The 16,280-nt window shown below is 31.4% G+C and overlaps 1 protein-coding gene across 10 annotated transcripts in view; it reads right to left on the bottom strand.

The window, feature by feature from the left end:
* The window catches only part of EndoA (endophilin-A), an 87,696-nt gene that overhangs the window by 54,951 nt on the left and 16,465 nt on the right, over nucleotides 1-16,280 (bottom strand). For 5 of the 10 annotated variants that reach the window (XM_035088970.1, XM_035088972.1, XM_035088971.1 and 2 more), the window contains 2 exons: nucleotides 13,678-13,778; nucleotides 13,279-13,347 (listed from right to left, as the gene is read on the bottom strand). In XM_035088970.1, the coding sequence (XP_034944861.1) occupies nucleotides 13,279-13,347; nucleotides 13,678-13,722 (114 nt within the window). In that variant the 5' untranslated portion in view covers nucleotides 13,723-13,778. Of the gene's footprint in view, nucleotides 1-13,278; nucleotides 13,348-13,677; nucleotides 13,779-13,858; nucleotides 14,135-16,280 lie in introns of those variants that run through there. The other 5 variants (XM_035088976.1, XM_035088978.1, XM_035088969.1 and 2 more) reach the window with 3 other exon arrangements.

Here is a 16,280-nt window from a genome sequence, read left to right on the forward strand (position 1 = left end):
CTGTCACTCTACGCCGAACGCCTGGATATAAAGCCGGACGAGTCTCCAACCGCGTACACAAAGTCACACATCTATTTTATATGGATGACTTGAAAGTGTACGCGGCAAGTCCTGAGAGACTCCGAACAGCCCTAGAGGTTGTTTCCGAGTATACCAGTGCAATCGGCATGGAGTTTGGGTTGGACAAGTGCGCAGTTGCCCACTTAGTAAAAGGAAGATCGCCGAACTGGAGTGATAATGTCGAGCTTATAGACGGGAGCATCATAAAACATCTGGATGCTGGAGAGTCATACCGATATCTTGGACAGGCACAATCTCCTTTGCAGGACGTGTCTGTCATCAAAGATACTCTCCGCAGTGAGTACAAGTGGCGACTTAAGAGAATATGGGGCTCTGAATTATCAGGCCCTAACAAAGTCAAAGCCACGAATATGCTTGCTGTCCCAGTCTTGCTATACTCATTCGGAGTTCTCGAATGGCTCCGAAAAGAGCTTAAAGATCTGGACATTATCACGAGGAAAGTGATGACATTATATCGAAGTCATCACCCGCGATCTTCTGTCCAACGCCTATACTTTCCCCGTGATCTGGGAGGGCGTGGACTACTAAGTTTGGAGTGTCTACATGACAGGTTAGTGATAGGCCTGGCTTATGACATCTATGAGAGCTCTGATCCTCTTCTCAAGTTCGTGAACAGCTTTGAACTATTGGGAAGGGATGCGTTCCTATATAGAGCAGCATATCAGGCAGCGCAGAACCTCGGCTCAGTTTTCGACCCTAGCAGCCCAGACGGTCTAAGGCTTTTGCAATTGACCAGAGGGCAGCGAAAGGTCGATATAAAAACAACCGAGCAGTTAAAACTGCTCGACGAACATGTGGCAAAGTCCTTACATGGTGTGTTTTATCGTCATCTCGAAACACAGGACTTGTCACACCAGCTGACTTTCCAATACCTTAAGTCAGCTGGCTTGTTCTCTGAGACCGAAGGATTCATTATGGCCTGCCAAGATGGTGTAGTTTCCACCCTCGCCTATCGGCGTGATGTTATGCACGAGCAACTCGAGGACACATGATGCCGAGTTTGTCACGGTGATGTAGATGAGACGCTATTTCATGTTTTATCGGCTTGTCCGATATTAGCGCGCTCAGCCTACATTCACCGGCATAACGCCGCCCTAAGAGTGCTGTATTACCATCTCCGGCACTCTTATGGAATAGACGAGACACCAGTGCTGCCCTATGTGCCTGGTGAAATTGAGTCAGTCGTTGAGAAGAAAAGAGCAAAAATTCTCTGGAATTACCCGCTCTCTACGCCCCAACGTATTGAACACAATAAGCCGGATATTACTCTTTTCGACCATACCACCAAGCACGTATATTACATTGAGTTCTCAGCCCCGGCTGAGACAAATATACGTGCAAAAAAAGAGAGTAAACAAGAACGCTACAGAGAGCTCATGGAGGTCATGAGAAATGTCTATCACGACTACACAGCGCACGTGATAGTCCTGGTGATTGGCGCCCTCGGAGGGATGAGGGACCGCTTTCTGACAGAGCTTCGAACAATACCAGTCTGCCGTAGTCAGGCTGAGATTCTCGCGGCTCGTATGCAGAAAGCGGTCATCCTTGGTTCTCTCCGAATCCTGAGACGACTGTAACAAATGACTGAACGGCTGCAGCCCCGGCTCACCCTCAAACCTGAGGGAGTCAGGTGCCTGCAGGATAATTCCGTCTGGTCAGGCCCCAGGTGGGTCGGAGCCCTGGGATCCCTGGCCAGACACCTCTGACGAATCGCAAGATGAAAATAATAATAATTTGAAAATTCATAATTTAGAAAATAATTCTAATAATTCGGTTAAATCGGTCTCAACTTCTTCGGTTAATAATAGTTCTTTAGCTTTTGCAAAACCGGGAAAATTTGATGGTTCTCAGACGTGGGAATCTTATTTCCGTCAATTTGAGACTATCGCTTGTCTGCATAAGTGGACAAATGAAGTTAAAGCATCGATTTTAGTGTCCTGTTTGAAGGACAAAACTCAAGTCATTTTAGAAAATTTGAGTTTAGAAGATTTAGGGAATTTAGATAAATTGAAGAAAATTTTGGAAGATCGTTTTGGTGAAGCTCAATTTTCTCGAGCTTAATTTAGTCGTTTTCAGGCTAGAAAACAGTCTGAAAATGAAAATTTAACTGATTTTTCAAATGAATTGGATAGGCTTGTCAAATTTGCGTATCCTTCGGTCTCTTCCGAAGAGAGAGATAGAATTGCTGGTTTGCAATTCATTTCTGGGTTAAAAAAATTGAAGTTAATAAAAATAAATTTAATAATAAGAATAATAATAATTTTAGTAAAAATAATTATAATTTTAATAAAAATAATAATTTTAGAAATAATTTTAAAAAGGATGATAAAAATAATTCGTTTAAAGGAAATTTTAGGTCAAATTCCCAAAATCAAAATTCTTCGCAAATTTTCCAATGTTGGATTTGTGGTGAAAAAGAACATTCTAAGAAGAATTGTCAAGTTCTTCAAGCTGTTCAAGCTAGTTTATCAAATATTCATAATTCTAATGAGTCTACTGGTGAAGGTTGATCCAAACAAAAAATTTCGTCAAAACTAACAATTAATTCAATTGAATTTTCTTATTCTTCTGGTTGTTCTAAACTGAAACTTTTACTTAGAGGAGAAATTGATGGTAGAAAATGTATCATGACAGTTGATACTGTTGCTGATATTACGGTTGCTAATTCTTCTTTGTTTAAAGGGATGGTAACTGTTTCGAATAATTCTTCTATTTCTTATTCTATTTTTACAGTTTCAGATGATAAATTTGATTTTGATTTTATCGAGACTGTAGAAATAAAGATTTCCAATATTAAGGTTAATGTAGAGGTTGTTTTTGCTCAAATTAAAGAAGAATGTATTCTAGGATTAGATTTCTTAATCAAGTCTGGTTTATTTACTGATTTCAAAGATCTTCTTGATAAAAAATTCTCAGAAAGTAATGAAGTTGTTTCAATTAATAAAATTAGTTCTTCTTTGAATAAACTTCCAGAATTTGTTTTAGATTTGTTTGAAAGATCTTCAAAATTTTTGGATGTCAATGATAAATTTCGTTTTAAAGAACTTTTATTGAAGAACTTGGATATTTGTGCGAAAAATTCTTTTGATTTAGGAAAGTGCAAAATTTTACAACATTATATTGATGTTGGAAATGCTCTTCCTATTAAACAGGCTCCTCGTCGTATTCCTTCACATTATAGGGATAAAGTTGATTCAGTTATGGAGGAAATGAAACAACAGAATGTAATAGAACCATGTAATGGTCCTTGGGCTTCTCCTGTTGTTCTTGTTCCAAAAAAAGGTGATGAAATTAGATTTTGTGTTGACTATCGTAAATTAAACGATGTCACAGTTAAGGATTCAACACCAATTCCTCATCAAGAAGACATATTGAATATGGTTCTTGGTGCTCAATGGTTTTCTACCGTTGATTTAAAAAGTGGATATTGGCAAGTTGAAGTTGCTCCGGAGGATAGATCTAAAATTGCTTTTTGCATTTGGAATGAGGTTTGGCAATTTAAGGTTCTTCCTTTTGGTTTGTGTAATGCTCCTGCTACCTTCGTTAAACTTATGAATATAGTTTTAAAAGGTCTTCTCGGTAAAATTTGTTTAGTTTATTTGGATGATATTATTATTTTCAGTAAAAGTCTTAATGAACATTTTATTCATCTTCAAAATGTTTTTAAAAGACTTTTACAAGCTTCTCTTAAGATAAATCCTAAGAAATGTATATTTTTCCAAAAAGAAGTTATTTTCCTTGGACATGTAGTTTCTGGTGAAGGACTGAAAAGTTCTCCAGATAAAATTTCTGCTATTATTAATTGGCCTGTTCCTAAGAATAAATCTGAACTTAGAAGTTTTCTAGGTCTTTGTTCTTATTACAGGAAATTTGTCAAAGATTTTACTACTATTGCAAAACCTTTATATCTTATTAGTCAGGAAAAGAAAGATTTTATTTGGGATGATTTAGCTTTTCAAACGTTTGAAACAAATTTTGACTTCTACTCCAATTTTGGGTTATCCTGATCCAAATTATCCTTTTATTCTTGATACTGATGCTTCGAATGTTAGCATTGGTGCTGTGTTATCTCAGAAGATTCCAGTTAATAATAATGGTGAGACTGTTTATGAAGAAAAAGTTATTGCTTACTTCAGTAAGACTTTAAACAATCGAGAACGTAACTATTGTGTTACTAGGAAAGAATTATTAGCTGTTGTTATTTCTGTTGAACATTTCCGTCATTTTTTTCTTGGCAAGAGGTTCACTATTAGAACTGATCATGCCTCTCTCACTTAGTTACTTTCTTTCAAAAATCCTCAAGATCAAACAGCTCGTTGGTTTGAAATCTTATTTCAATATGATCTCGAAGTTCAACATAGACCTGGTCATAAACATGGCAATGCTGATGGTCTTTCTCGGCGTCCATCTGAGTTTAATGATGTTTCTGGAATACTGGTTCTCCTTTTAAAAGGGTTGCTATTAATATTCTTGGTCCTCTTACTAAAACCTCTTCTGGAAATAAATTTTTACTTGTTGTTACAGATTATTTTGCTAGATGGCCTGAGGTGATTCCTCTGCCTAATCATCAGGCTTCTACTATTGCTGAGGCTTTAGTAACTCAAATATTTTGTAGATGTGGTGTTCCTATTGAAATTCATTCTGATGAATGACCACTTCATCCTCAATCGAATGGTTTTGTTGAAAGGTTGCATAGGACTATTCTTCAATATTTGTCCAAATTTATTAGTAAGAATCAAAAAGATTGGGATAAGTGGATTTCTTTATTTTTGTTGGCCTATCGTTCTTCAAGACATGAAACTACTGAGTATTCTCCAGCGTTGTTGATGTTAGGTCGTGAATTAAGGTTGCCTATTGATCTTCTTAGAGGAATTAATCCTTCAGATAATTCTTCTGAGGATAATTCTATAACTGATTTTGTTTTTAATCTACGTGAACAATTAAAGATTGTTCATGATAATGTACGGGATAAGTTGCAAATTAAATCCGAAAAACTTAAGTATATGTATGATTTGAAATCTAATATTCTTTCTTTTGATGTCGGTCAGAAGGTTCGGTTATTTTCCCCTAAAAGAGTTAAAGGAAAGTGTCCAAAACTTCAATGTGAGTGGGAGGGTCCTTATATTATCAAAAACAAACTTAATGATGTTGTATTTCGAATTCATAAAATTCCGAATGGTCGTTTGAAAGTTGTTCATGTGAATAGACTCGCTCCTTATGAAGATGATTAGTTATTTTTGACTCTTTCTGGATTCCTAATTTCTGTTGAATTCAGGGTTTTTGTAACTTCCAGTCTGAGAATGTTGGCTCTTATTGATCATTTAATTGTTGATTTAAAGTCACAATGTCTGTCCTGGAGCATTTTCGTGGAGTTATTTTAGGACATACACGGTTGGAGGCATTGTACCGGAATCCTTTTCTTCATTTATTGGCCAAAGTGAAGCAAAGTGGGGTACTAGATGCCCATGGTATCCTATTATTTTTGTTCGGATAGTATGCGTAACTGTGATCCCAATTTTTGATAATTTAGTTTGCACAGTGAGCAGAAGCTATTGAACTTATTTTTGAAAATTCCTTGCGCAAGGTGGAATTGAATTGATTGTTTTCATGATATTGAATCATTTATTTGAGAGTCGGATTTTGATTTAAAAAAAGGATGCGAAGTCGGAATTTATTTGGAGAATTGACTCCATGAAATGTGACCATTCAACCTAATTATTAATTGAACATTGAATTTATGATTGATAATGAAATTATTAAAGACCTTTGATTCTGTGAAGAATTTTTATTTTATTTAGTTCCATGACCTTCCAGTTCTTGGCATTTCCTACTCTTTGGGTTCTTTTGGTTCTTCCCAGTGGTTCCTCCTGATGGAAAAGAAGGATGGAAAGGGAATTGAAGATGGAAATTTTAATTTTTAATTTGACTAACGGACGATTAGTTTTTAAGAAATCTTTTATTGTATAGAATCACATTATTAGTTTAATTTAGATCATTTTGGTCTGTTTGGAGATTTTACCCGCCGCAAGGTTTTTCCCTCCTAATTATTTGTTTTATTTATTTTTTTAAGCAGAGAGAGTTGGGAAGCGGCAATATTGGAATCTAGGCTGAATGATTATTATTTTGATTATCATAATTTCGAATTAGAAATTAAATTATAGATTTTTTATGTTTTTTTATTTCAGCCTAATCCAATATTTTTACCCAAAAAATAGAAATTGCCAGGTGGCAATTTTTAGAAGATCGGGAGTACTGTAAAATATTTGTATGTCGCCATCTAATGACTATTAGACTAACGACAGTTTGTTAGTTAACGACGTTTGCTTGACGATTAGATTGTTTATAGCAACGAAGGGAGAGTTTGTTTATCTCCTGTTTTTGTCTGTGACTTGAGTTGACCGCATGAATTCTTTCTTTTAATTAATTACTGTCAATCATTAATAAGCATTTTTATTTATTTACTAATTTTCCGAAGTTGTTATTGAGTCTTATTTTACAATATTTATAAAACTTGTGAATATACATTTCTTTTTTATCAAAAAAAAATCTATAACTTAAAAATTATTATTTACTTTTTAATGGAACCAATTTTAATCGAAAGAGCATAAAAAATTACGAGATAAGTGTCTATGCAATTTTTCAAATAACAATAACGACAGTCAACAAAATCGCAATTTAAAAATTTTCAATTGTTATTGATTAATTTTTTATAGTTACAATAATCGGCGAATAAAATACATCATAATTAGTGACTAAATAAGTTATGATTAGTCAAAATATTATTTTTTGTTATTGTCATGTAGGCAAACAGATAGAATTCTTGTCACAGTCACGGATAAACTATTTCTAAGAAAAAATATCAGTGCTCTGCAGTGGTCTGGGTGCGACCCGAAAGGTCCACACGACCAACTTCTCAGTGGAAAAAATAAAAAAACAATTTGAATAAAACCCGTTTCCATTTTTTATAACAAATGGAATTGTTATAAACGAAATGAGTCTGTTTTTATTCATTTGATATGGTTAGTTACTTTATTCCAGTAAAAGAAAAAATTGTGCGTTAGAAGAATTCGAATGTACCTCATAGATCCTTTTTTTTATTATTTACAACGAATTTCATTGTTATACACGAAAAAAGTATGTTTTCATTTATGGCATACGGTTGGTAACATTTTTTTAGTAAACGAAAAAATTATGCGTTAAAAGTACTCATATATATAGAAAGGGTCCCTATTTTTATTGTTTATAACAATTTAAAACTTATTATTTAAATATTACTATGATCAATAATCACTTGTTAGTAACAATGTTCAATTGTTATGAACACAATTCCACATTATTGAGAATTATTATTGACTATTATAGCGTCTTTAATGCTATTTTCTCCATCCGAACACAAGTTTAAAATTTTTTTATTGCTGATTCCGTTTTTTAAATTTTTTTTTTCTATGAAATACTGTCATCATATTTCTGTACAATTATTCTAAACATTTGATATTCATATTTTTCAATAAATCTCGAAATTCCGTCTAAAAAATGGTATAATTTATAAATTGCAGAATTTAGGTAGTTCACTATTTTTTCAGTTTTTTGATTCTGCATAAAAAATGGCTGGACCGATTTTGCTGAAAATCTAATCAGTTCTAAGTTACGTAATTACGCGTCGAATGCAGTTGGTCCCACGTCGATATCATTTTTTGTTCTCAAGATAATCGAGGCGAAAAATAATTCCGAACGTACGTACGTACATACGCACATACGCACAAACGCACACACAGACGTCCACGTGAAAACTATCGTATTCAACTCTGGGGACCTTGAAACGTGGAGATATGTCAAAATTAGCGATTCGCAAAATCGGACCCATTACTATAACTTCCCACTGGGAAGTTAATGATTTTTTTAATTGCAATACGGATCATTTAATGTTAGCATTTTGAATGAATGTGACATATTTTAATCATTGAAAAAATTGCAACATTATTTTTGCATTAATCTTTAATACTGTAGTAAATTGATATTGTATGCTTGAAGTAGAAATATGATTATGTCTTATTCTGAAAATTGTGTAACACTTAATAGTTGAAAATAAAAGTTAACCCCCTTAATGTTATTCGGTTATTTTTAACAACATTTCAAACTATGAAAAATACGGAGACACCTGTAAATAATGCTCGAATACAATTGAAGAATTACTTTGAACCAATATTATTGAATGCAATGAATAGGTATACTGATATCGAAATGATGGAGAAACATTTATTACATTTTGAAGAACCATATAAAAATTGGGAACGAGAAATTATAGAAGACGAATAATATGCATCTGCAATCCATGAGCTATAAGTGTCTGATGGAGCATGCACTACTGATAAAGAGAGCTTAAGTCATGATTATAAATTGCAAGCAGTCGAGTATTGGTAAAGTAGTAAGAAAAAGAATTTAAGTATCGATAGTGGTAAGCAAAAATTTAAAACAGTACAGTCTACGCGACAATTGAATATACATTGAACAATTTCAAAACTGCAATCGATGCTGAGATGATAGTCCATGATTCCGATTTGAAAAAATGGGCATTATTAGCTAAAAAAAAATTTACAATTCGATGATCTTCGTTTTCAAGCATCTCCAACGTGGATACTATCATTCAAAAGGGCTCATCGTATTGTTTCTCATAAAATTAAACAATTCATGTCATCAAAAACGATTGAAGATTGTAAAATATTTAAGAACACTTCAAAATCTCGTTGAAGGATGTATTCTTTCCGAATGTTGAAAAAAAAAGTTTCCTTTTGATGGATTCGTGGACTGGACATTGTTCTAAAGCTGTCACGTCTGCCAAACCACCTGATAATGAAATTGAGATAATAATTATTCCTAAAGGGGCTACTCGACAAATTCAACCATTAGATGTTTTTGAATTTAGAATATGAAAAAACTTTTTAGGACATTTTTCAGACAGTGGCCTATAACGAGGAAATAATCTAAATCTACATTCGAGAAATAATATTATTAAATTACAATCACCGTTGTGCATGGTGTAAAAAATCATTGTGTCTTGAACATTTTTACAATGATTATCATATATGTAATACGAACAATAAATAAATAATTTATCTTCTTCATTTTGATACGAATCTAAGGAAAAAGAGATTATTTTAAGAGTTGCATAAACACTTATCTCGTAATTTTTTATGCTTTTTCGATTAAAATTGGTCTCATTAAAAAATATATTATAGTTTTTGAGTTATAGATTTCTTGTTAATGAAAAAAAATGTATATCTGAAAGTTTCATAAATATGTAAATAAAGGTATTTTTCATCCTCTTTTATGTCGTTTTCAATTTACAAGGTCATTGCGTCAACTTTGCGGGTGATTTTCACCTTTTCGAAACGTTTCTCTGCCGAAAAAAATACGTGGTTCATCATTTTCGTCGTAAATTATTATATAGAAACCATAGCTAAATCGACGGTGATAGCTCGTGAGGTTCCTTGTCAGTAATATTATTAATCATTTTCAAAATAATCAAGTATGATCGATAAAAATGTCATTTTTATAGCTAATTGTTAAATTACGTATTAAGCAAATGAATACCAATGAAAACTATACAATATATAATAGTTTTAATACGGTATACGGATAATTATTATTTTTCATCGTTTTCCAGCATCAATTAATAATCAAATAATTAAAAATTGTTAATGATAAGATAATGCAATTAATTACAGTTTAATATTGCTAATAATAATCTCTATTCGAGTATAGTCATTTATTTACATGAAGTAGGATACAGAACATTATGAACTATAAGATTTTACTAACAAGAAGATCAATTAGATATTGTTGAAAATCATCGTATTTTTTCAGTGGACGTCGTACGTGTGTTCGGAATTAGTTTTCTGCTTGATTATGTCGAGAACAAAAAATGATATCAACGTAGGAACAATTTCATTCGACGCGTAATTACGTAACTTAGAACTGAGTAGGTTTTAGACCAGTTCAACCATTTTTGTTGAAGAATCAAAAAACTGAAGAAAATAGTAAACCCGAGTCGCAAAATTTCGTCTATTTCATATCGAAAATTGATGATTTCACTCATTTTACTCCGAAATTAGTCGAATTTTTTTCTTGATAGTGCATCTACTTTATGTTTCTCCCTTAAGCTTTCGTTCATCTGATTTTGTCCTCATCTCTATCTGTTTTTCTCCACTTGTTTTAATTTGGTCTTATGATCTCCTTTTTATCATATATATAATCGAATGTTCAACTCAAGATTGAAATTAAACAACTATATTCGTGAAGATTAAATAGCGTAGAGTTAACGTGTTAAACTTAAGATTCTGAGGATCGCAAGTTCAAATCCGGATAAAAAAAAATGCTTTGTGTCACTTTTCTCAATATTCTTCTCATGAGCTCATTGGTGTGGTCTTTCTGATAAGTGTTAGTAGAAGGAATAGCACCATTATAAGAGAATTGTGAGTTGGAATAATATAAACCTTGAGAATAACCGTACAATGAAACAATAAGCGAATAACGATAGTAATTTTTATGATAATATCGTTACCAGTATTGACTACAGCTACTTTTCATTATATTTTATTTTTTAAAATATTTTTTTAATTTTTCATGAAATTCATGTACATTACAATTTATTAATTTTACATTTATTTATCACGTACAATTGGTGCACATAATAAATAAATATACTCATTATAGACTTATTTAACCTTAATTTGTCAGTTCGAAGTACAAAAACAGACTTTGATATTCAATGATATTAGGAATAAAACAGAAGTTTTTTAAGGAAAAATTCAGTCTTGATTAAAGAGTCATAGAACAGGTGAAAATTTTCGACTCGGGAACTGGCTAAATTTTTTTTTTTTTTCGTTGGGAAGTTAGTAGTGTGAACCTTTCTGGTCACTCCTAGAGAGCACTGATATTTTAGTAATGTATTCAGTATGATACTGAGTTCCTTCTTATACAACTCGGTACAATCAGTGTAAGGTAAGGTTCGATTCCGTTTTAACAGGTTCAAATAAGTTTTATATCTTCGCTTCGGAAATGCATCATTCAGGAAAAGGGGAGTAGAATCTTCCCTCGATTTTACGAAATTTTCAGTTACAGCTATGGTTTTATAAAAAATAATTACTCAACAAGTAGATAAGTATACACATCTCCTCAAATGATACGTTGTAACTTATATACATCCGCGAACAATACATTTTATATTAAATAAAGCAGTAGAAAAATAATTCATAAATACTCAGAGAAATATAAAGTTGTCAAATAAGACATTAACACAGAATTGTGAATCCAACTATGGAACTCATTTATTATTTTTTAGAGTGTAAGCAGTCTTTATACGTTAACACGATAATAAAAAAGGAGGGTTCGTTCTGTGTTGTCGAAAACGAATTTTTTAACTTGAGTTCAATCTTTAAATTGTTCAAAAATCACATACTTTTGTGATTTGTAATGAAAATTATGGCGAAAAATTAAAAAAAAATTGATGACTAATCCATTAAGAAAATTAATACTTACTGTTGAGGGTTATTATCGTTTACAAAAAACAATTCATCTCATGGAAGATCAGAAGGAAATCTCTAATCGTCTTTTACCAATTTTAGTTTAATCAATTAATACTCAAATTTATGATAGAGAATCTTTTTTTTTAAAAAAAATCTCATAAAATTATTATGTTGATTACTTCAGTTTACAAAAATTATTTTATTTATCCATTGATAGTAATAACAAGTATACTTGGAGTGAATCAAATATTACTTTATGTCTCTAACGATTTTTTAAACTAATAATTCGATAATGATGTTGTTCAATTTCTTTTCTAATCATACTACACGGAGAAAAAAATGAAAAAAATTCCAATAAAAATACCGTGCTCAGCACAACAATCCACGCGCAAACTGTCACTTCCCTAAACAATTAGACAACTTCAAAGTAAAAAATTAGTAATCCTTTTAAAATTTTATTTATAGATTCAATATTATTAAGAAGAGAAAAGTAAATAATTCTTATGCAGCACGGTTTAATATTCGATAAATATTAATTTTTATGCAAAACTTTAACAAAAATAGTAAGTGACTAGAAAAAAATGAGAATCTGATTATTCATTTCTTATGATCGGGGTAGGAAAATTCGGGTGCTTCTCTATAATTTTTTCTATTATCGAGAGAGTTTCGTGCTGGGTCTGGGAATCCTTTCGAATTACGGTCCAACACAATCTTTCTTTGTAGTAAGACCGTTCACCAATCACCCACATAAGCCGTAAAAGTACATTAAGACGTTTACGCGTTGCATACTCACTCAAATAAGTTAAAACTTGGTTTGTACGCATGCGTACATCTTACGGCTTTTGTTTGTGATGTGTGAACACCCTCATGTGCTATAGTTACTTTTCCATATAGTAAACAAAGATGAATTAATATATTTTTCCTGGTACGATTCAATATTGGCGGCAACACGTTCTATTAACGAATTATGATAAGTTCTGCAACCGGCTGTGACGCGTGGACTCAGGGTAAGCGTCAGCTGACACAGACGGGTCGCGGGTTCGAGTCCGCCGAACAAAAAAGTTCATTATATGATTTTTCTCGGGCCAACCGGAGCGCGAAGATCAGATCTCTTCGGGGAGCCGGGGTGTTGTATCGTACGACACAGGTTTTCTGCGTAAGATCCCGACGTAGGGGATAGGGGGGTGGGCCGTATTGTTAAAGTGCGGCCGTATTTATTCACCTGAATTCATTAGTAAGGAAAGTTAATTATAATGACCTATTATTTATATTTGTTTAATAACCACAAAATATTATTCACTAAACTTAAATAAAATTGTTGTCGGTTTTAGTTATCATCAGCTAACGTTACTAAATTTCAGGGCTGTGGAACACCTACATTTTCTGGTGCTGCCAAAGTAATTTCAAAAAACCTGGAATGATACATTTTCTTATGTAACTATACATTTTTGTATGTGATCATTTACTTTTTACTTTCAGTAAGTTTGTAAACTCACATGTTGACAGCTACGTAATTTTTCGTCATGTGATTTTAAATCACAATTAGATCGGAATTTTTTCCGTTGTAGAGCAGTATTATAACCACACTCATGCTTACATCTATTATTTTTAACACTATAAGCATAGTAGAACATGTTAAAAGAAAAATATTCACTAGTAACATTTTACTTACTCTTTCCATATCCACAAAGTCTACATCAAGTTTAGTTCCTTCAGCACCTCCCATTTTTTCCGTCATGTACTGAAAAAAATACAAATAAATATGTATATGTAGATAAATCTACGTATACGAATTTCTTGCAATATAATTTTATTTTCAATAAATTATATTACTATGTCGCTTAGTTTTTGATAGTTAATGCATGTTATATATTCAGTTGTAGTGAAGAGTAGTTATGATTTTTTACAAAATAATGGAAACGAAAATTCAAATATTTGTTTATTTTTTTCACATTGTTTCTATATAAGAACAATGGAAATATAAAACTCTTCTTGATTTGAATTCTTTCAAGTCAATAAATTTTCCAATTATCTTAAATAATAAAAAAGATTGTTTAAATTGTTTTCGTACCTGATTTGCTTTATTAATTTGTTTCTTAAGACCTGCGAACGCCATGGTTTTTTTCCACCGAGTAATCCAATAATTTTTCAGTAGGCGTTTTTAGATAATATCTGAAAAAGACAAAAAATTGATTAGTAATCAAGAATATAAATATAAAGTATATTGAATGATTATATAATATATTTTTAACCGTTAAACAAATAAACGAGAGCCCGAATTTCTTGTGATCAACACTTCTGTAGAACGATAATGATTCTGTATAATCAACAAACTTCTATAAAAGTTATTGATGAATATATTGGTGAAAATATATACAAACAATTCAGAAAGGATGAGTTCAACAATATACTTATAACTTATCTATCGTTTGTTACTATAATAAAAGCACAGAAAATACTGTAACGTTATTCTTCTAAAATAGTGGTTTCAAACGTAACAATCGATAATTGTGCTTCTGCTTTCTACGTTCTCCTTCTGTAACTACGTGACTGCGCGCGAAAAACCCTCAACTGCTCATACACTTCGAGTGCAGGCTGATCGATAATATAGAAATATATATATGTAGGAATATATAGACGTACATATTTATATAAATGTGTGTGTATAGTAATCGACAGGGGATTAAATTTTGTATCGATTAAGATACGATAATTTTTTTAATTTTCCTTGTCCAGAATTCACTGTAACACCATTCATTTTCTTTCTGACAAAGACTGACTACAAATGTTAATTTTACTGACAATGTTAGTTATTTTTCAAAAAAATTTCGGTAAAGTTAAAGGCTACTTCAAGTTTCACATAAAGACTTATTACATAATGAAACAATAACATTGTCAATTTTTTATTATTTTCAGAAAAAAAGTGATATGGAGTTATGTAGAAAAGAAGAAAAAAGAGTTACTTTGTTAAATTATTTGCCGCGATTTCAGGCGTGTCATTCGATTCCTCTCTATGTTCTAAATATGAGCAATCGTTAATAAATTAACATCATATAGATAATTAAATTGTGAAAAATCTTTCATGTAATAATTGAACTTTCAATATCATTTTTTAAATGATAGATTGATTAAAAAAATCTCGTCACATATACAAGAATTAATCTCTTTTTCGTGAATTTTTTGGATTTTATTAATACCACTTCATTTCTCACTATTTTTAAGATGTAAGTAATGATTCATTCAATATTTCAAGTAATGGAAAAAAAATGCTTGTATTGATTCTCAAAGTTGAATTAAGTACTTGAGTACAGTACCGACACAACAAAGCGAGTAGATAAAGATATCTGATTAGGAATTCGAAAATACAGTTAAACTCTTATTCAATATTTAATTATCGAATCATAATGCTAAGCAACTTTTTCAATTAGTAGACTGTTTATTAGCTAGTGAATCAGAATGTAAAATCGTTACCAAGTGATAAACATTAACAAGAAAGTCATTAGAATTATTACATTACAATTTTTTCTTGTGAAAGTTTTATCCCACACTCCAATCATAATGTTTTATATGTATTCTTCAGTAGTTCACTATTTCAATTTTGCCATTATTGTTTGCATTCGTTATGAACAACTAAAAACAAGATCTACAATAAATCAGCGTTTTTCCAACAGAACATTCCTTTTTTCACTAAAAAAAAATTACTTACCATGTTACATGAATGGAAAAAGACTCAGTTTGTTCTTAATATTCGTATACGGAGAAAAATGAGGAGTAGGGGAATACGGAGCAAGACGGATCTATGGGTAAAGACGGCTTTTTGAATTTTTAAATAACTTATACACATAATAATTGAATTGGAGCGATAAGCATATTGTCAAATCAAAAAGTATCACATCTGATTGTAATTTTTACGTTACATTTTGTAAAATTTTTAATAGTCTAAAAATAATTTTTTATGTTAAAAAATTGCATTAATAAAACGGTGAAAATAGAAATAACATAAAAACGAAATATTATCCAATGTATTTAATTAATTTTAATTTTATCAATTGTTATTAATTTTTCTTTATTTTAATTTTATTATTATATGTTTGATATATTATTGAAAGAAATTGAAATAAGGGATTTAGGATCAAAGTCATTTCCAAATATTTTATTTATTAATACCAGTTCTTAATTACATATTGTCTTCCACCATTTGTACCGACTTAATGCCTAACAATACAATTATGCAATGATTCTGCATTAATGACTGACCATTACTTTTCATCATTCATCATTTCAAAAGCATTAACAATCATATCATAATAAATTTCTTTAAATTTTTTGGTTATTACAAAAATATTTTTATTGAAAATAATCATGTAAACGATTTCATAAAATAGTGGGATATCTTCTAATGGCAACATTCATTATATATTTATTGCTTTTTTTTCATAAAAAATATAACGAAATTTACACAAACGTTGTTTTTTTGATCGATTGAAGACTGTTCACGATTTCGAGAAAATATAATCACATATTACTAATTAACAACACAGCATAAAATCTTTTTATCGAAATAAAGTTGAAAAATCATAGATTATATTGTAATACAAGACAAACCCACATGAACCAATATGCTTAGCGCTATGTAAGATTTAAAACTGATTAAACAAGATTCACGTGAACTAT

The sequence above is a fragment of the Chelonus insularis genome, unplaced genomic scaffold, assembly GCF_013357705.1.
Source record: "Chelonus insularis isolate UGA/USDA-ARS -01 unplaced genomic scaffold, ASM1335770v1 contig_57_pilon, whole genome shotgun sequence".
Lineage (NCBI taxonomy): Eukaryota > Metazoa > Arthropoda > Insecta > Hymenoptera > Braconidae > Chelonus > Chelonus insularis.